At 41.4% G+C, this 21,615-nt stretch overlaps 1 protein-coding gene across 1 annotated transcript in view; it reads right to left on the reverse strand.

The window, feature by feature from the left end:
• Positions 1-21,615, reverse strand: part of rev3l (REV3 like, DNA directed polymerase zeta catalytic subunit) — a gene marked incomplete in the record, with an annotated part of 81,318 nt that overhangs the window by 21,389 nt on the left and 38,314 nt on the right. Inside the window, 14 exon segments of the mRNA XM_025011052.2 lie at positions 896-1,037; positions 1,139-1,257; positions 1,557-1,675; positions 2,588-2,703; positions 3,375-3,486; positions 4,268-4,460; positions 5,584-5,709; positions 5,808-5,890; positions 7,129-8,012; positions 9,900-13,692; positions 14,184-14,326; positions 15,101-15,338; positions 18,517-18,645; positions 20,921-21,060. Of these exon segments, the coding sequence (XP_024866820.1) occupies positions 896-1,037; positions 1,139-1,257; positions 1,557-1,675; positions 2,588-2,703; positions 3,375-3,486; positions 4,268-4,460; positions 5,584-5,709; positions 5,808-5,890; positions 7,129-8,012; positions 9,900-13,692; positions 14,184-14,326; positions 15,101-15,338; positions 18,517-18,645; positions 20,921-21,060 (6,337 nt within the window).

Below are 21,615 nucleotides of genomic sequence, written 5' to 3' on the forward strand. Positions count from 1 at the left end.
ATCTGCCGGAGATTTCAGGCTTTACAGCGCCTTCAGCTGGGGGACAGACGGCATAAACGTTGCAGGGTAAGCTAACGCTGTTGTTTATATTCCTACCTTTGCTCTTTATGCTTGCATCTGGTCACACCCACGACCAATGAGTGAACAGGAGCTAAGCTTGCGCCGCCCACGAAGCAGGGCCGGCCCGGCTGGCCCTGCTCTGAAGCAGCGACCGAGTGCGAAAAAATGCAGATGTAAACGCTTGCAAAGCGAGCCAAATAGAGTGGAGCCGGGACCATTTAGGTACGTGTGAAAGGGGCATATGTTTCTTGGCTGGCCTGGGAACGCCTTGGGATTCCCCCGGAGGAGCTGGCCCAAGTGGCTGGGGAGAGGGAAGTCTGGGTCTCCCTGCTTAGGCTGCTGCCCCCGCGACCCGACCCCGGATAAGAGGAAGAAGATGGATGGATGAATGTTCTGCAGAAGCCTGTTAATTACCCATTGATTAAAATCAGGTGTGTTGGAGCAGAGAAACAAGTAAAACATACAGGATGGTGGCACTGGAGGACAAGGATTGCCTACCCCTGATCTAAAGATTCCAACATGACGAATTCATCCTGTGAATGTCACATAAAGCTTCAAGTTAAATCAGCAACAAAAACATTCAAAAGGTTCTGAAGAACTATAAACAGCAAAAACTCACTAAACTACTCAGTTTAATAACTACTTTCAAATGTGACATTTGTAAATGTGAATAAAATCATTTTGTATTTTTTTGTATTTAATACAACTAAAACAAATGTGCTGTGAAGTCACAACATTTTAGGGCTTAGGTGTGCATTGAGTTTAGGTTAGGATTAGTTAGGTACTGGTAATGGTTAGGCTATAGAGATGAATAAAATTAAAAATGTGTGTGTACCTGTGATCCTCGCGTCAAAACATGAAGGAACTGAATCCCAAAGACTCTGGCGAGCTCGCTGGTTCTGCCGATGATGTCATGCTGCTGCAGGAGCTGCATGGAGCCGTGCAGGTGGCTGACATAATGATCTACCATCTTCCACCTGCAGCAACAGGGACATCAGAACAGAGAGAGGAGGAAATCTCACTTCCACTGGCTTTAACGTGAAAAAAAAAGACAGAAGCGCTGGATTTGGACACGAACCTGTATAAATGTGTACTGTGGTCAAACCAGTCGGACAGCGTGCGGGGGCTGTAGAGAGGGAAGCGCTGGTGCAGCACATGGAAGGCCACGTTCTCAAAACTGTAGTTGTTCAAAGTCACCTGGAAGAACAGTGGAAAGCGTTCTGAGACGTTTTCTTAAAAGAGCTCCTCAGAAATTCACATCAGATACAGAAATGATCAGAAAATTCTTGTTTTTAACATTTTACGTAAGTTTTAAACCAAACTTATGTGAAAAATCCTCCCGACAGAACTTTTTAAAAGATGAACAGAGAAGTGTGTTCCTCTTCTTTTTACAGGATTTAACTTGGTATATTTGTGATAACTCAGCCTGAAACACCAAAGGAACATAGAACAGTGTGAGAGGTCAGTGTGTGTGGACGCCGTGCGGGGACACCTGCCTCCGTCTTCATCACCCTCCACAGGTTGAGGGTGACACGGCCGATGATGTTGATCTCTGTCATGGTGTCGGCGCCGTACTCGTCCCTCTCTGCAGTGAAGCGGTTTTCTTTGGAGTCACCTGAGGACACGAGCAGAAGCAGAGACGCGGCCAATTACAGAGGAGACACACACCGCTGCTCACAGTCACAGGTATACACACACCATGCAGCCCTCTACTAACACTGATTTTAGGAATTCCGCAAGACAAACCTATTATAGAAAAACAAAGTGTGTCCACACACCCTCACTGCTCACATGTAGAAACACTATGGACAGGCCTTTTAGCAAACAACTTACAACAGCCGGTTTAAAGTGATTATAACACAAAACATTCACATTCAGAATATTACAAAATGTCAAACAGTAAAAGTTATCTATATAAAGAAACCAGCAGATAGTGTCAGAACTGTCTTCCTTTTAACAGGAAGAAACCTCCAGCAGAATCAGAACCAGAACCAGGCTCAGGACAAACGGCCATCTGCCTCAACTGGCTGGGGTTAGAGAACAGGAAGGAGACAGAGACAAACACAGAGGGGTTGGTCTAAATAAAGTATCTATGAGAAGACAAGCAGAAAGGACAATTCGTCAACAAGTGGGTGAAACAAAAAAAAAGGTTTTTCATCATTCAACATGACTGACTGTCTGTGTAAATGACCAAATTATATTTAATATAAAGGCCTAGCATTTCTTGTAAGGATGCATATCGCCTGCCACCTTTCATGCCAGAGTTTTAAACTAAGATCATCGTATAGAACAGAGGTAGAGCCTTCTAAATGTTCTGCACAGAACTCTAGCAGTGATGTTTTGACACTGGTTAGACACTTGTTGCACGTCACAAAGCGAGCTTTAACTTCCTTTCTTCTCAACTCCTACATGCAGACTGAATGATGAGAAGTTGTTCTAGTAAGAACGTTTGCAGCTTCAGCAGGTTTAATTTGTACAGAGCTATGGGAGGAGCCAAGGGCCCTGCTGTGGTGTTTCCTGGTGGTACCTGGCACTCGAGACAGCTGCTGGCACAGGTCCGCTCCGAGCGCTGCAGCCCGCTGGAGAAGGTAGCCCCAGGAATGCATCTGCACCTCATAGCCCACTAGGATGTCCGGGTCAAACCTGGCAGAACAGAGCCATGTCAGTCCCAGGGTCACTAATCTGTTTATTAGTTGATGAAAACGGGTTACAATGCAGCACAGAACCAAAATTACTCTGCCTAGCATTACTTGAAGGAATGCATAACACCTATCATGCCAGAGTTTTAAACTAAGTTCATCTTATGATAAGAAATTATTGAGTTGTAGCTGTTTTGGTCAAACCTTAAAAATGATGTTATGTACGATCTCATGAGAAATCAGAAGATTTCATCTTCAGAGCATGTGTTGGGAATGACTCAGCTGTTACCATATCAGACTTTAGTCTAGTATCTGTCTAGTATCTGTCAAATTAACTGAGGTACAGGCATGTTTGTGTTGGCTAAAGTCAAATAGCTGTGGTAGCTATCTTGAATTAAATAAATTCCAAAGGTTCATTAGTTGTAGATATACATGTAAAGATTACATACTGAGAGTTCTTAAAATCTGTCCATTCATTTTGTTCAGGAAGTATTTTGCTAACAGACATGAACTGTAATAAACCGCAAAAACATTATCAGGCAAAAACACCATCAACCATCGTTCTGCAGTGGGAGATAATGAGGTTCTTGGGTGATTTATCACAGACAGAGTTGGATCTTTTCTGTTGTATGCCCCCCCTGTCCCAACCAATGACAGCACTGGAAACACACACACCTTCTCAGGATGGTGACGAGCTCCTGAAACAGCATCTTCTCCTCACTGACATACGTCACCTGTAACCCAAAGACGCCTGACCTGACCAGCAGTGGCGCACTTCCTCTGTAACCTGCAGATGGTTTCAAACAGATCCATCAGCTGGGCTCAGAGCACAGACAACAAGATCATCTGACAAGTCTGACCTCAACCTGAGCAACTGATCAAAACGTTTCAGCTTTATTTAGTGTGAATGCTGACTCAGCAATCATGCTATTGTTTTCCTGTTTGTTGTTTCTTCAGTACGTTTTATTGCAATCAAACTACTTTATAATACTTAATCCATTCATATATCAAAACATTTACCTCAATCTGAAATAGAGTGCTGTGACTTTTGGTTTTTGTCATTTTTATACTTTTTGAAGAAATTTACAAATATTTTCCCCATAAAATACATTGAGATCTCTTCAATTCCTTCAAAACAATGTTCTCTTTAAAATCTGCTTCAATATTGTTACTCTATTTTTGTCTTCTTATGCTACTTTTAACATTCCTTTAACAGTTTTAGTTGCTGATCTGCTAATTGTAGTTTTTGCTGCCTTTCTGCTCGATTTAGCTTTTAGAAGCAGTTTTGTTAACTGTAGCTACTATTTAGCTAATTTTAGCTTTAGCACCTTTTCTACTTTGAACTACCGTTTTGGAAATCTTAACATCTGTTTCGCAAAATCTTAACTTTAGCATACGTTTTACTAATTTTTATGACTGTTTTGAATCTTTTAGCTTGTGTTTTGTTCTTTTTAACCTGCTCATTTTAGCTGATGCTCTGCTTGTTTTAGCTTCAACAATGCAGTTTTAACTACACATGTGGAAACTTTCACACTGAAACTCAGTTCCTCGGCTAAACAGCACTTCACCTGGACCACGACTTTGATGGTTCTTGTCCACCACGATGGCGCCTGTCAGTCGGGTGCTGTCTACATCTTGGAGTGGCGTGTCAGAACTGAAGCAGTAGAATAAGGCACATATGGGGTCGAACTCTGGGTCGGGTTCGAGGTCACGACGGCTTCTCGCATGGAGCTCCATACCCATCAGGCTGAGGTGCTGTACCTGAAAAAGGAAAAAAAACATTACAAAAAGTTCAGAAAATACTGCTTTACATTAAATAGATCGAAGGCCTAGAATTCCTTGAAGGAATGCATATTGCCCGCTACTTTTCATGCCAGAATGTTAAATGGAAATCGTCTCATGCTGAGAAGGGACAGGTGTAGCCATTCTGGTCAAACCTCGTCAATGACGTTCTGCATGATCCCGTGATATTGTGAAATTTTGCAAGACGTGTTAGCGCTCAGAGAATATGATGAGGATGACTCTGAACTACTATCACATTGAATTTTAGCTCAAGGTCTGGCAAACTGACTGAGTTTTAGCCAATTTGTGGTGGCTAAGGTTGATTAGCTGTGGCAGACATCTTAAACTGTGTTGACCCTAAATGTTAATGAGTTTTAGATGTACAGCCAATAGTTAATTTTTCAATAAAATCTGTTCATGAGATATTTTTCTAACAGATCGTGTGTTTGTCAGTTAATATATATCCTGGATAGTTTTAAGAATCTTTATTAACCCCTAGAGGCAACTTGTATAGCAGGCAGTAATTAGAATAAAAACATAAAACATTCATAGATGGCGAAAAAGACTAAAAAGAAAACAAAAGATGTCTGCCAGCTGCGGGGCACAGTACTTTAGAATACAGCTCCCTATGCCATCTGGACCTGGACCTTTCTTCTCTTTGGTCTTCCAAAAACTGTTAAACACACTTCCCCTGTCAATATGAACTGTGGCACATGGAGTTGTATGTTTAAACCAGAAAGGTCTTCAGTAAAATCATTAATGTTAAAACAAATATTTACAGAAATACAGATTTTATATAAATTTTACTGAACCTTTCAGTTGTACGTCTTCAACTGATTAACTTTTGGAGTCAATTCATTTGAAGACGGGCACCACAGCTAATCAACATTAGCAAATATAAAAATGGTTTCAACTAGTCAAATTTTCAGATATTGAGCCAAAATTTGATGTGATAGTAGCTGAGAGTCATTCCCAAGACATGCTCTTACAGCACACACTCTAAGCTAACAGATCATATATAAGATCTTGCAAAAACTCATCCATCCTTTTGGAGCTGAGCACAGAAGCTGCAGGCCTGAATGTGTCCTGAGGAGCAGCTCACCTCATGCAGAGCTTTGGCATCCTGCAGGTTCTGCATGCTGACCTTGAAGCCGTATGAGTTGGCTATACTGGGCCCTTCAATCTGAGAGTGGTCTTTCTTTGGAACATTCAAAGCAACAAACTGGTTCTGTGGAGGAAAAGAAGCACACGACCAGCACTGACACGAGGCGGGCAGCACAGGTGTGACCAGACAGAGTGGACTCTGATGCGTCCCACAGACCGTACCTTCATCTGAGTGGTGAGTAATACTCTTCTCAAAGGGTCAGCCTGGCTCCTCCTTTTTTGGTGGAGTCTCTGAGAAACATTGTCTGCGGCAGAAACAACAACATCACACGGTGCAATTTACAGCCAGCACAGACAAGATATTTTGTCATGAAAAAAATTGTAAGACATGTAAGAGTTGTCAGAAAATTTTCTGAAAGAAAAATTAAAAATCTTTTTTAAGTCTTTTTTTCCAGCCGTAAGCACATCCACAGCTTCTCCTTCTCCTCTTTTTAGGCTTCTGATCAATAATGAAGACATCAGTGCCAGTGTTTGCTTTGAATTAATTGTTGGACTGACAGATGTTTGTGACACGATTCTGCTGCAGCAAGAAATCGTACAGTCCGGCATCCAATAAATCATTCAATGTGACATAGGTCACTATTAAGATTTTATAAAATCAAGCTCTCAGAGTGTGTGTACCAATCCTTTAGATTTTTTTTTTTTAAATTGCCACAGTGACATGTGGTCAGGGGAGGCAAGTGAAGCAGTATCGCTCCTTTCATCTCCATCTCCAATTAAATGTTTAAATAATTATTTTGTTAAGGTCAATTTTAAATATGATGGCAGCAACACATCTCAAAAAGATGTGGACAGGGCCATGTTTCCCCACTGTGAAGCAGTAATACACACGGACTTCATGCTGCTGTAATGGTGCAGGATGAGGTTTAACATCGTCTTGCTGAAATATGCAAGGCTTTCCCTGAACAAAACACCATCTGAATAGGAGCATATGTTGTTCTAAAACCTTTTCTGAATTGATGACACCTTTCCAGATGTGTAAGCTGCCCATGCTAGAGACACTAATGCACCCCCATACCATCAGAGAGGCAGGCTTTTCAACTGTTTGCTGATAACATGCTGCATGGTCCCTCTCCTCTTTAGTATGAAGGACGTGGTGTCCGTGGTTTCTAAAAAGAATTTCACATTTGGCTCCATCTGATCACAGAACACTGTTCCACTTTGCCTCAGCCCAGTTTAAATGAGCTTTGGTCCAGAGAAGAAATCAGCGTTTCTGATAATGTTCACATCTGGTTTCTTCTTCAGAGAAGATAGAGCTTTAGGCAGCATTTGAGGATGTCACAGTGAGCTGCGTCGACAGACAATGATTATATGAATAAAATACAGGTTTATAAGGTTTGCTAAGCATTATATTTGGTTTTATTACCATTTTGTGCAACGTCCAAACTTTGTTGGAATTGTAATTAGTATTTAGTTTTTGTTTGCTTGATTACAGTAATTTCTATTACTGTTAACATCAAATCCCAGGCAGAATAAAACTTACCCTCACTTATGGGCGTACTGCACACTGGCTCCAGGTCTTCCTTACTCCTCCGCCTCTTCCTTAATAAAGGAGTACTGTGCAGCAGGAGTGGACTTGAACCACCGCTGTCCCTGACACTGCCATGGAAAGAAGATGGGGAATGGTTCCCTCTGACTCTCTCCTGCGAGTTAGAGAGCTTGGGGTATAGAGGTTCTGGTGGGCTTTCACTTGGCTTGTTCTGGCTGGGACAGTCTAGTTCTGAGGAGCTCAGCTGATGAGACTGCTGCCACGGAGGCAGCTCTGGGGAGTCCGGGGAGGAGGTTTTAGCATCATCCCCTTCGTCTTTTTCCTCCTGCTCATGATCCACAACAGTCTTGTCTGAAAGTGGACTCAGGTCGGTGGATGTACTCTGTGAGCCTGCCTTCATCAGAGGAGAGATGACTAAGGAAAGGTTGAGTTTCTTTCTGTTTTGAGACCTGATACTTGAAAGGTTCCCACAGCGCTCAACATTCACTGCAGGGCAGCAGGAAGTAACCGGCTGCTCGGCTCCCTCTGGATTCCCCACCTTTATATCAATCCCAGCCCTCCCCTTCCCTTTCTGCAGACTCTCGTACTGCTTCCGGGCTTCCAGCCACAGCTGCACGTGCTCACAGCTTGGTGGGGTTTTGCAGGGAAGGAGGATGATCTTTTTGTCTCTACTGGATGGGCTGAGCTCTGTCTGTTCTTCATTTGTCTCCGAGGTCTCTGCTCCCTGAGAAGATGAGGTAATGTTGGTAGCAGGGTGTGTCATTGCTGAGAAGGCAGTCTTCCAGAAATGCAGGCCCTCCAAAGACAGATCTCCACTGAACTCTGCGAGCTCCTTAACTGATCTGGTACCAACTGTGAGCTTACGGCCTCCAACCTCCCTGGAGAAAAGACAGGTAGGATGAATACAGTTCACCTGTTTACACTTGATAAATAACTGTGATTCCTCACAGCTACAAAAACAAAGCATTACCCCAAAACATTCAAATAAATCACCTGGGATCCAACTATGGAGTAAGTGACTTTAATTCTTTTAAACTTTAAATTTTACTAAGAGCAGATTTTTAAAGTTTGTTCATTTTTATCGCTAAGCTATTACAGTGCCTAGAAAAATCCTTTATACCCTTTCCCACATTGTCACATTTAAGAATAGGCTGGTATAGGATTCTGATGGTATGATATCCTTGAGCAAAATATGGTTTCAAAGTATTAAAATAAAAACTTAATGCATCACATGATTTACTTTGATTTTATTGACAAACAAAAATGCAATTACTATTGATACTGCTGCCAAAATAATATCACATAATGCCTAATAATGATTATTTTATAGGTATTTAGTTTAATAATGCAAAATAAAATATTTGTTTTTTAGTTATACTTAATCTTAATGGACAGATATGAATAAGAAGGCAGAGAATACTAATGAACATGTTGACAGTCACTCTGTTTAAAAGTAGTTTCAGGTTTTTTCTGCATTCAGGACAGATTTGGGGGATTTTTCCTACCAAACAGCAGCCAGTTCTAACCCGGAGCTTGAGCTTGTTTTGCACCAGCTCTGTTTCTACAACTGTAATCTCTGAGTGTAGCGCTGAAAAACTGCTGCTAAACTCAGCAGCAACTCTGTGCTGGGCCAGAACAAAGAATCACTTTTGTGAGGAGCAGGGGGCAGGCTCATGCAGACCAACAACCAATCAAAGTTTAGTGAGTTTGGAGAGATAAACTGGTGACATTAAGACACATGTTTGCAGGAATAATGACACAAATCCTGTGATCTAACTAGGACTTTATGTCCTAGACCAACAGAAAGTAGGACACAATTGTGAAGTGGAAGGAAAATGATACATGGTTTTCAACATTTTCAACATTTTTACAAATAAAAATCTGAAAGTGTGGCGTGCATTTGTATTCAGCCTCCTTTACTCTGATACCCTGAACTAAAATCCAGTTCAACCAGCTGCCTTCACATGTCACCTTGTTAGTAAACAGTCTACCTGTGTGTAAATCCAGCTGTTCTGTGAGCCTCAGAGGTTTTTTACAGAACATTAATGATCAAACAGCATTATGAAGACCAAGGAACACACCAGACAGGTCAGTGATAAAGTTGTTAAAAAGATTAAAGCAGAGTTAGGCTGTAGAGCTCTGTTCTATCAATCATCTGTAAACAGAAAGAGTACAACACAGATGCTACCTAAACATGGCCATCCACCTAAACTGACAGGCCGGGCAGAGAGAGCTGGCAAGAGGCCCTGCAGAGATCCACAGCTCAGGTGGGACAATCTGTCCACATTTCAGGCTCTAGATGTGCAAAGCTGGTAGAGACAAAACCCAAAAAATGTTTAGCTGAAACTTAAGCAAAATGTGGTTCTACAAAGTACTGAACACAAACACATTTTTCAGATTTTTATTTGTAAAAAAAATGCTGAAGACCATGTATCATTTCCCTTCACTTAAATACTTATGCAATACTTTGTTTTGGTCTGTCACTGAAAATCCCAATTAAATAATTTGAAGTTTGTGCTTGTAATGTGACAAAATATGGAAAAGTAAAAGGAGTATGAAGACCTTTCAAGGCACTGTATCATAATGGGTTCTCTGTACCTAAGAGGTCTAAAGTTATAGGCAGTTTAATATGTTAGAAAGCTGATCTGATGTGTAGTTGACATTTGAAGACAATGGTAACAAACTGTAAGAGCTCTTCATTTAAAACCTAAACTTTAAACATGTCAGCATTTATCATGCTGCTGGTACACACACTGTGTTCTTACATTGGCTTGCTTGGGGCGTCGAACGGATCACTGCAGTAGGGCTCCTGGAAGGTGGCCTCAGACATCTCCAGGTCCATCAGAGTGCTGAGGATCTCCTCCCGACTCGGAGGAGACATGAGGGGCTTGAGAATGTGGGCTCCCCCTCCTCCAGCCCCCCGCTGGAGCTGACTCGCTCTCACCTGTGACAGTGAACTGATGGAGTGAGGAGAGCTACTGGGTGTTGTGGATGTGAGCCCATCAATGCTCTCCGGAAGCTCACTGGTTGGCGAGCACACGTGGTCGACGAATGACGCAGAGCTTAAAGGCAGTGGTATCACAGGATCGAAAGCTGAAAAGAGAAACTCTTTCCTCTCACAGTGAAAGTCCTGAAAGGGGCTGAGGATATGGGATTTGCTGAAAGAGAGGTCCCACTCTCTGCTTTTGATTTTCTCAGAGTCAGACAGGGCAGGGTTTGATGCAGACTCCCCGTTCTCAGATCTGTCAAAGAGTTCAGGGCTAGTAGGCCTGACTTTGCTCAGCTCAGAGCCTCTCTGGGAGGAAACCTGATGAACAGTTTGGTTCTGAGAAAGATCTTCTGAGCCCTGTGCTTCCTGACTGATATCACTGAGGAACTTAAGTGGCAAATTCTTATCAGTCAAGACAAACTGACTGCCACTATATGGACTGCAGAACTCTGTCTGATGAACAGTGTTTATGTCAAAAGTATAGTTATGTGGGAGCTCTGGTGACAAGCTGTCCTCGATGAAGTTGCAGCTGTCCAACCCAGGGTCTGACAGAAAGAGGGGGCAGTCATTGGATACGTTGCCATCCTGCTTCACTGAAACATTTGGCTGAGTGCTGCTTGTCTTGTTTTTCTTTGTTCTGGGCTTTTTGTCCTTGGCAGCAGAAGACTTTGGGGTCCTGGGTTTCCGAGGGGCAGTGGAGGGGGTTCTTATAGATTTTGGGTGTTTAGCTGAGGAGCTTAGTAGTGCTGCAGCCTGAGCTATGGCAGTGGCGTGCTTGTCTGATCCAACCACTTGAATGGGAAGGGCCTGTCCTTGCTGTCTCTTCTGAAGGAGCTGCTTGAGGACAGCAAGGCCAGAGGATGTCTCAGAGCGAAAAGGTACCTCCCCGTTCTTAGGACCTGAGCATGGAGACACTCCTCCTAGCGGGGCATGTTTAAAGTGTTCCTGTGAGGGCTGAGCAGCGTCCGAAGGTCGACAAGCGATGCGGTCTTCCTGAGAAGACTCTATTTTCACCACAGTAGTCTGGCAACCTTGTTGCTTCATCTCAGCTATTGCTGAAGAGCTTTGGTTAACTTCCATGATGGAAGTTTCACAGTCCTCAACCTTTGGTTCTACTAACTGGACTGCTGTCTGGGACCTTCCCTGGCTGTTGTCGCCTGTGTTTACTGGATGCTGAAATGGAGGGACTTCTTGAGAGGATGAAGGAGACCTGTCCTCAGGAAGTAAGAGCTGAGAGCTGTCTTTACTTAGGTCATCACATTGACGTTTGCCAGTCTTCTTTTTCCAAGACCTCCTGGACTTTGGAGCTGTTGAAGTACTTTCAGGAGCATCTTTAGCGTTCTTCCTCTGCCTCACAGACGTGGTGCTACTTCTTCTTGATTTCTCCATTTTGTGCTCTTCTGCCCCTGATGGCTTAACAGTCGACTTGCTTATTTTTCTTTTACAATCTGTGGACTTCTTAGATTTGGCAGTTTGAGCCTTGCTTTTGGCTCTTTTGGTCTGTGGCTTTGTTTGTGGCTTGTGGCAAGCAGAACTAAGACACAGGTCACTCAGTGGGTTTATCAGCTGCTCTGAACTGCTGCTGCTCATTAGGGGGTCACTTGGGGACCAACAACGTGGAGGTGTTGACTCTGTGGGACTTGGGGAACGATCAGAAAGATAGCCCAATTCTACCATGACATCTGTGTACTCACTGTCATAGTCATCTGCAAGTTCACAGTAGCATGGCCGAGGAGGGGGTAGGGAGGGTAGAAACAGGCCTCTCTGGCAGCCTTTAGTCCTCTTGATCTTCTCACCACGTCTGGCACAAGGTTTGGAGGAGTTGTTGATCACATTTTTACTTGTGCTGTTGACCTTTGCCTTTCTTTTGGGGTGTTTCTTGGCTTTGGTCTCATGAATAGGTAACTTGACAGCGGTGGACTCTGGCACCTTGGGCCAAAAATCCTTAAGAGGGGCTAATTTATTATACTTCTCCAATTTGTCCGGTGTCAACAACACCAGCTGTTCCTCTACGTTCACTTTGGACATCTTCACCAGCATGTTTTTCTGTCCTTTGAACCTGTTGATAATGATGTATTTGATAATGATGGGAGGCTCCTTCTTGCGTCTTCTCTGGTATTTTGACTCTTGTCCACTGGAAGCACAGCTGTCCTTAGGCCTTTCTTTGACAGAGCTTGGGTTTTTAGAATGACTGAATCGATCTTCTTCATCTCTATCGAATCTCATCTTCCGTTTGGCCCTCAGGGTATATTTGCTCCCAGGCAGTGCAGACGGTTTAGTGCAGGTCACTTTAGTAGATAAATTATGTAAAAGGCTCAACTTATCCTCAGCTGAGTCTTTGGCTTCCTCAGAAAGAGTCAAAACACTGGTGGAGATGGGAATGATCAGCTCTGCAGCTGGTTCTGTCTGGTCATTTGCCATTTTCTTCTCACATTTCTCCTCCTTTATGATTGTTTCTACTTCATTGTTTGGCTCTTCTCTAATCGGCTCTGTCTGATTTACTGGTTGATCCTTGGAATCTGGCTTCTCTGAGTTCACTGTTTGTAGAAAAGAAGGTGTTACAGAGTCCAAGTTAGTGTCAGCTGGACCATCAGGGCTAGAGCTTTGAACCGTCTTTGCTTTGTTCCTTTGTCCTGCCATTCCCAGCCTTTTTTTAGTAACTTTAAGCTTTGACCTGCAAGATGGGGACAGCTCTAAATCGCTGCAGGGATCAACCGGTTTTTTATTCCCAGTTTTCTTTCTGTTGAGACAGTTGGAGAGAATGACACTGGGGAAGAATTTGTAGTGGGCCTCCTGCTGAGCCACAACAGTCCTATCCGTTTTATTCTCCTGATAGTCTTCATATCTAATTTTGAGTTCACCAACATCTACTTCCTCACTTTCCTGGGCCATTTCTTCGCCCCGTGGATCAAGAAAGCCAATGTCCGTTGTGGAAGGTGAAACTGAAGTGATGTTCCTCCTGATAGGGCTTTTCCTGTTCTCTGTGGTCAGTTCCACCTCTGTCTTAGCTGAGCAGTTTCTTAGGTCTGAGTAACAAAGGGAGAAGGTGCTGTGGTTCTGAAAAATGGAAAGACAGTTTGTTTCTACATTCTTCATGCTGCCGTACCGCTTCCTGTTCTTGGTGACCTTTCTGCTTCCAAATGGGAAACCTTGGAGCTCCGTCTTATCCAGCGTTAGAGAGGTTTTGTTGTCATAGGTGTACAGGGGTCGTATGTCCTCTTTGTTCATGCAGATGGGAGACACCTCAGGGTGATTGGCTATTTTACAAGGAATTGGGTGTTTGACTGGTAAGATGTAAGGGATTTCTTTATTAACCTTAAATCCAGCTGAACATTCACTGCTGCTGTCCTGGCTGCCTTTTAACTGAAAGTGCTGGTCATGGGGTTCATCTGAATCCAACATATGAACTGGTCTGTGCTCAGGATGCTTGTACTCTAAAAGGATCTTAGCAGAGGAAGGTGGCTCCAAGCGGACTGCCTCCCCAGTGAAAGGATTCGTCTTCCCCAACAACTGTTCTGTAACTGTGAGTGAGGACTGGGACATGGAGCCACTATCAGTTAAGGAGGAATCTATGGATACAAAAGATAAAGAAGAGACACCTTGTTTAAATTTCACAGCTGCAAGAAATCTACATAATCTGCACAGCAGTATCTAGGCTGCAAGCATCATAATAAGGATGGTCTAATAAAACACTAAAACATTAAAGGCCTAGCAATCCTTAAAAGAATGCATATTGCACCCCACATTTTCATGCCAGAGATTTAAAATAATATCATCTTATGTTGCAAAATGATAAAGTTGTATCTGTTAAACTTAAAAAAAACCTTTTATACAATCTTTTGCAACATTGTGAGATGCCATGCAAAGAATGTATTGTAAATTATTCTCAGCTGCAACCACATCAAACATTATTACCCTTTTGCCTTTGGCGGTAGTCAATAAAAACTAAAATTAAGGCAGTAAAGTATGTTGACGTATGAATTTGCAGGTATAAGACTGGGATCAAGGCAGTCTGACATGTCCGGGCTGTCTCAGGACGTCTGAGCATGAGGTGACTCACCGCTGCTCTCGTCTGCTGCCCCATCAAGCTGCGGGATGGAGAGGTTAGCAAACAGAGAGTTATTCCCACTCCACGCCATGTCTTCATCAGAGGACTCCTGCTGCTCGTCACTGAAGCTGTCCTCTGCCTCCCTCACTCCAGACCTATGTTCACAAAGGGGTATCAGAAGCACTCATTTAAAAAATGCATGACTACAGCTCACTGAAATTCTGATCCGACTCGCTTGTTTTTTGCACTTAGGACAGGGCAGAAAATTACAACAAAGAACTCAGATTGGATTCTTATTGTGTGAATGCTGAGTCAACATTCACACAATCACTTTCCTGTTTTTTTTATTTTCCTATACATTTTGCAATCTAACTACTTCTACATATTTTGTGCTATTTTGGCGACTTAAATATCAAAACAGTCAGCTCATTCAGGAGAGGAGTGGCATGACTCAAGGTTTTTGTAACTTTTATGTTTTTCAAAATATTTAACTTTATTTACAAATATTTTCTCCATAAAAATACACTGAGATCCCTTTAGTTCCTGCAAAAACATTATTCTCTCTGAAATCTGCCACAGCATTGCTCCATTTTGTCTTCTTATGCTACTTTTTTTTACTTTTGTTACTTTTAGCACCCTTAATTAGTGATCTTATTTTTTTGATTTTGCTACTCAAACAATAAAGTACTTACCAAAACAACGGTTCTAACAAAGTACTTAATACATTCACAACATAACTAATATTGCACCAGATATACTGGAGCTAAACAAGCTGATACCAAACCATAGAGGAGTTTGATGCCTTTAGTTATCAACTTTTTTAATTAAGCAGTTTGAGTCGAACGATGTTGTAAGAAGGCAGAAGAATACCAAGCTTTTCTTCGACCTGAGATTACTGTTTTTGTTGATTAACAAAGAATTACACTTGCCTCTGTGAGGGTGAGCTGTGAGCAGGCTCATTGTCCCACCGCTGTGACATGATCATATTGAGCTCTGCCTCCTCCTTGTCGAGCTCTGGCCCTGCTTCTTCCTCATCACTGTTACAGTGGTAGCTTTTGGCACCAGAGTGTGATTGGGACAGGGAGCTCTGCCTGATGAGGGTCCTGTGGAAACCATCATCTTCCAGGCCTGCCAGCAAATCAATGATGGTGTGGTCCTGACTGCTGTCTGTAGACAAAAACAAAGAAGTTAAAACATCATCTATCAACTGCTAAGCAAAATTTTAACCATGCCTCTTTAAAACTTTTTTCTTAACACTGAACTAACTGTGTAACTTTGCCCATGTTCAAACTATGTAAATAACAAGAACATATAATTACATTTTCCTCTAGTACTTTCCAGAAAATATCGAGCTTACTAATGAACTATGATTACTAGTTCAGAATGCATAATTGAAAAAGTACATATAACCCGCCACCTTTCATGCTTGTGATGAAAAGAAATGGAGTTGTAGCCTTAATCAAACCATGTAAATGACATTATGTGCAATCCCGGGGCAGATGTTTTCAGTCATTTAGTACTTGAAGTGAGGATGACTCTCAGCTACAATCATAGCAAATTTTAGCTCAATAACTGTAAAACTGACCAAGTCTTAGTCAGTTTAGAGTTTTCTAATTTGCTAAGCTGTGGCGACCATCTTGAATAAGGTTGACTCCAAAAGTTAATCAGCTTTAAATGTTCATTTAATGATTCATTTCTAAGAGTTGCAATAAAATCTTTCCAGTGGTGTATTAAATACTTGGATAACAGACAAAGAAAAAAACACACACCTGCAGAAACATGATCACCCTTTTCCTTTAGCATCTCGTGATAAAGATATGCCATGAGGAAGAGCAAATAACTAACATGAATACAGTGAAATCCGCAGTAAATATGAATTTTATTTTCTTACTAGTGACCCAATCATTGACTAGTTTTTGAAATACTGCTTTAACAAAACACCTGCTAAACCAGGGAAATTAAAATATTATCCATCACCAGTGTTCGTGTGTTTATTCCTAAAGTGGTGGATGAATATCTGACTAGCACAAACTTCTGCAATAATTCTTTTTGTCTAGACTGCAGGCACCAATTCTACATAAAAGGGACAACAATCACTGTGCAGACAAGTAAAAAAGCTCAATCTAGTTTTGCTATCTATTTCAAAGTTTTAATGTGAAGCAATATTCTTGGTAATTGTGTTTTAATAAAATATGCTATGCCCACCCTTGCAGCCCTGAGTACAATTACCAAAGTGAAAATGACCATGTGTGACAAAGTCTTCCCAACAATACCAACCAAACTACTGGAAACACTTTCTTTGTAAACTCAGAATCCATTAAACTCAGTAAGGTAGGTAAAAACAACAAAAATCTGCTATCTGAAATTGATCAAAATTTGCAAGTGATGGAAATCTCAACCTTTAAATCTACACACAACTATGGGCTCTTTAAAGAAACTGACTAGGAGTGAAAAAAGACAAATGACTAAGAGACATAAAATGAATAGAAACTCAACAAATTAAATCAAGGTGCCCTCAGCTACATTTCTTAATGTTCCATTAATCATGAAAAGTAAGTGCTTTGAGACATTGTAAGACCTAACCCATGAACTCATACAGCTGGAAAGGAACAGCACCAGGGTTTGGCACAATGTGTTTCCACCTTGCAGTGCTGTTGGTCAAACAGGGTCAACATGGAGGAGTTACTACCTGCAACTTCTCTGGACAAGTCAACTTCTGGAATCAGCAAAGTGACATCTATTCAGAGAGATCTTCGACCTGTGGTGTCCAATTCTGCTCCTTGAGAACCCCATATCCTGCATGTTTTAGATGTGCTCCTGCTTCAACACACCTTATTATCACTCGCTGTCTAAGGAAAAAGGGTGATAATGTTTCTGTTGTGTGTGTTTGTTTGCATACGTTAGCAAAATAGCTCATGAATCACTGAATAGATTTTAGTTGAACTTTCAAAAAGCAGTCATTAAATAAATATTTACAACTGATCACATGTTGTAGTCCCCCAGATTCAAGATGGCTGCTATAGCAAAACAATCTTAGCAAAGACAAAATGGCTATCAGTCAGCCTGTTTTACAGGTATCAAGTTAAGATGTGGTGTGGTGGTTTCTAAGCATTGTCCCCAAAACATATTCTGAGCTCAACACATTTACATCAACAACATCTGTGCTTAAAACCTCATCATTACCTTTCAGAGTCAGTCCTGTTTGTCTTTTAAAAAAAGACTTTCATAAAAACCTAGACAGATTTTAATGAAACTCTCAGAAAGTAATAACTGGTTGTACATCTACAACTGATTAACCCAATTCAAGATGACTGCCACAGGTAATCAACCTTAGCCTACAAAAAAATGGCTACACCTCAGTGAATTTTACAGCTGACCTAAAATATGAATTGATAGTAGCTGAGAGTCACTCACAATACATACTCCAAGAACCAGCTCATGAGATATATCACAATCTTGCATGAGATTATATGTATTGTTATTTTGTAGGTTTGATCAGAAAGACTCCAACTCATTCAAAAAAGTTAAAAAACAAAAACAACTGGACTTCTATTCTGTAGTTGAAGACGTTTCGCTTCTCATCCGAGGAGCTTTCTCAATTCAGAAATAGAGAGTGTGGAGTTGAGCTTTTAAAGCTGAGATGTGATGTAAGCTGGATTGCAGATTGTTCTCGCTCTCCTAACAATAGAGGCTCGTTAGGGTCCTTGTTTGTCTGACTCACTGATGGGCCACTCTTGTCACATGAGTGCAGGTGTTGATTGGAGTGAAACTGACTGGGGATCAGGCCTAAAGCTCCATTATATGTTTTTGAAAGCTGAAATCTGAGACCTCCTCCTCTGTTTAATGTTGGTTTCTCCTTTTTGACATAGATGGCTTCTTTTACCCCCCTCTCGAACCATCTGTCTTCTCGGTCCAAAATATGAACATTTTGATCCTCAAAGGAGTGTCCCTTATCCTTGAGGTGTAGGTGGACAGCTGAGTCCTGTCCAGAAGAGGTGGCTCTCCTGTGTTGAATCTACACCAGCATACTCCAACTCATTTCAACAACAAAAGATTATTTTAGTTTAAAACTAGTATAAAAGGTGGCAGGTGATATAGATTCCTAAGGAATACTCAGCCTTTAGTTTAAATTATGTGGTTATTGACAGGCTTTTGCAGAATGTAATTTAACCATTTAAATCATATCTCTTAGTGTAGGAAAACAACTGAAACTTGCAGGAGGGGATTTGGACACCACAACTTGAAACAGGCCATGGACAGATTATATCTAATTCAGAATAAAAGGGACAAAGTCCTTGATATAAACGACACACTCCAAACTGTAAGCATGGGAAGTGTCCTGTACCTAACAGAGGTGAACGGTCAGGTGTCTGGGAGACTGGAAGAAAAGTCTGACTGCTCTCCAGAAGACTCAAGATGGCCTTTTCATCAACAATGGCCTCCTCTGGGACTTCTCCACTGCTCCTCTCTAAGTCTGTGCACAGGACAGAAAGAGAGAAATACAAATTAGTGTTTCTAAAACAATCCACTTAAAACATTGTCTGCAGTGTGTCACCTGCAGGTAAAGCTAGTGGTAATTACACAGTAATACTTTAAACCATTGATGTGTTGGGAGGGAAAGAGGAAAAAATGTCAGTTTCCTTAACTCTCCTGCTAACATTTAGGCAGATTAGTGACTGGGGGGCTTAAAACCTATTTTTTGATGCATGAAGGATTCTAAATTGGCTAAAAAATGTAAAAGAACAACTATTATTTAAAGTTAATAACATCTAGTACAGAAAATGTGTAATTCTGTGTGCAACACCAGGATAGTTTATGACATGCACACAACAAAAACAGCCAACAAGCAGCGCCTTCTGCATTGAATGCAAGTGTTTACAAGTACTTCAACTTCAACTTCTAAGGTAAAAATGATGTTGATAAGAGCCACACTATGCTGGTTGTGAACACATTTCCATCCAGACAAGGAGAAAAACTGCTGGGGGTTGCTGCCACCACTAAAGAGAGCATCTAGGCTGTGGCCGTTGGCAAATGGCATTTGTGAGGTTGTCTCCAGAAGGTCTCAAAACATTCATGGGGCTTCTTAATAATTACTAACAAACAGGTCCAAATCTGCATATATTTATTTCTCAAGTGTACTCCAGCAAATTAAATCATAAACATTGATACAAAGTGAGCCGAGGCAGATTTGACATGGGCGAAGGTGGGCAACAAACAATATGCACGGCCAAAAATGTAGTTTTCCAAGCCATCAACACAAAAATATGTCATTATTTTTAAAAACTGGACACATGAAACACAGACACCGCCCCACTGGTCGCTTGGCTTCAAACACTCAGAATTCACTGATGTGCCTATTTTCTTGCAATTTTTTCCACGAATGTGAGTCTCCAACTAACCGTCACAGTGACATTCAATGATAGTACGTGACCATCCTATATTGAAGATACTAACAGCCAATCTAACAAAAACAAAATGGTGGAAACACTAAAGAAAGTGGATCAGACAGCTCCAACACGTGATGTAAGGACATCCATCACCGCAGAATCTCATGTCACTGTACTCAGCAGTTTGACTCCTTTTAAATTCCCAAAATGTGGTTTGAATGAGAAATGTTTTATGCTGCAGTGTAGAGCAAAATATTTTGTTTCTTTTAGGTCTGAGAGATTCTATGCTCAATGCTTTGTTTGAAGTGAGATTATAAATGCATCGAGATGCATAATAATCGTTTTATAAATCACATCACATCACAGCCCTCTGGGATCATAATCGAATCAAATCATGAGGTGCCTAAAGATTGTTCTACAGCTTTAGGGCTGCTACAGCGCAATCTCCCTTAATAAAACAGAACATGAAACATCTGGGTGTAGCTGTTCTGACGAGCTAAGACAATTAGAATGTGAGTAAGAGCAGAAAAGTTCAGATAAAGTTTCAAGCTTTAAAAACTAACAGTATCTTAAAATCACTTTCATATTTAATAGAAAGCATGATCTACAGAAGTGCTTGAAGAGCCCAATAAACCAATCTCAGACTTGTTTTTCGATTAACTGAAGCCAGAAGCCATCCAGCATGTTATTTCTTTAATGCAGTTCAGATTTAAGAGCATATAAATCTGTGTATCATCTGCATAACAATGGAGTGAAATGTTGTTCATAAACATTTTGACCCAAGGGAAGCTTATACAAAGTGATTAAAATTGGCCCCAAGATGGATACTTTAGGAACTCCACAACTGACAGGCGCTGCAGAGGAAGAGAAACTTCACAAATGAAGAGAAAAAAGGTCTGACTGATAAGTAGGAAGTGAACCATTGAAGGACGGTACCCTGAAACTCTACTCGATCTCTGAGGTGATTTAAAAGTACAGAGTGTTTAACCATATAAAAAGCTGCACTGAGCTCTAACAAAACTAAACTAAAGTAGCACGTTTATCACAGTCTGGGTACAGGAGCAGGTCATTACAGACCTTTAATAGAGCAGATTCAGTATTGAGACAGGCTCTGAAATCTGACTGGAATGTTTCTACAGTACTGAAGGAAGTTTAAAGAGAGAAGTTGGGCATAAGCAGATTATTCTATATAATCTTTTTTATCTAGCCACTAATTTGGCAGCTTTATTTTCTGCTGCTGTTCCCAAAACAGTGAACTTTGCTGCATTAACGATTACCGGTTGTTTCTCATTCAGTAAATCAAAACTCCTTTTGTTGTCTGATCACTGCTCTCTCCTCTGGAGTGATTTTTTAGCCTCTCACCTGGCTGGGAATCCCTGTGAATCTCTACCACATTTGCAGGAGTACATGGTAGTCTGTCAGGGGTCAGGAGGTCAGAGTGCAGAGTAAGGTCACCTGAGAAATCCTCGATTCTTTCGTTATCCACAAAAGAATCTTGTGTCCTGAACAAAAAAAAAAAAGACTTAATGTAGCATTAAAAAAGTTACTTTTTTACATTCATATTCAATCAGAATTAAGCTAACATGCATGTTTTTGGTCTGAGGGAGGAAATTAGACTACCTGGAGTAAACCCACACGTGCACGGGGAGAACATGTAAACTACCCACAGAAAGGACCCAGACCAGAAGGTGAAGATGCAATCTTATCACTGTGAGGCGACCGCTCTAACCACTGCTCCGCTGTGCTGCCCGGTTTTAGGTGTAATCAATTATAAGCACCTAGATCCCAATCTTGATAGATGCTTCATTTCCATTCGTCCAGTATTACATCAGCATGAGTAATATGAATTAGTTTCTTTTTTTCCCCCATTAGAGGAGCTGTCGGTTTTAATGTTCCCTGAATCAAAACGGAGACGACCTTCTGCTTTCTGGCCCAATGTGCTCATGTTTAGTCAACATTTAGTTTATTGTTGATCTTAACCAGGAGAAGTGCTTTGTTCAACATCTGGAGCTGCAGGATTTTAAGGAGTTTTTCTTGTTCGATGAAGTGCGTGTGAG

The sequence above is a fragment of the Kryptolebias marmoratus genome, linkage group LG19 (assembly GCF_001649575.2).
Source record: "Kryptolebias marmoratus isolate JLee-2015 linkage group LG19, ASM164957v2, whole genome shotgun sequence".
Taxonomy (NCBI): domain Eukaryota; kingdom Metazoa; phylum Chordata; class Actinopteri; order Cyprinodontiformes; family Rivulidae; genus Kryptolebias; species Kryptolebias marmoratus.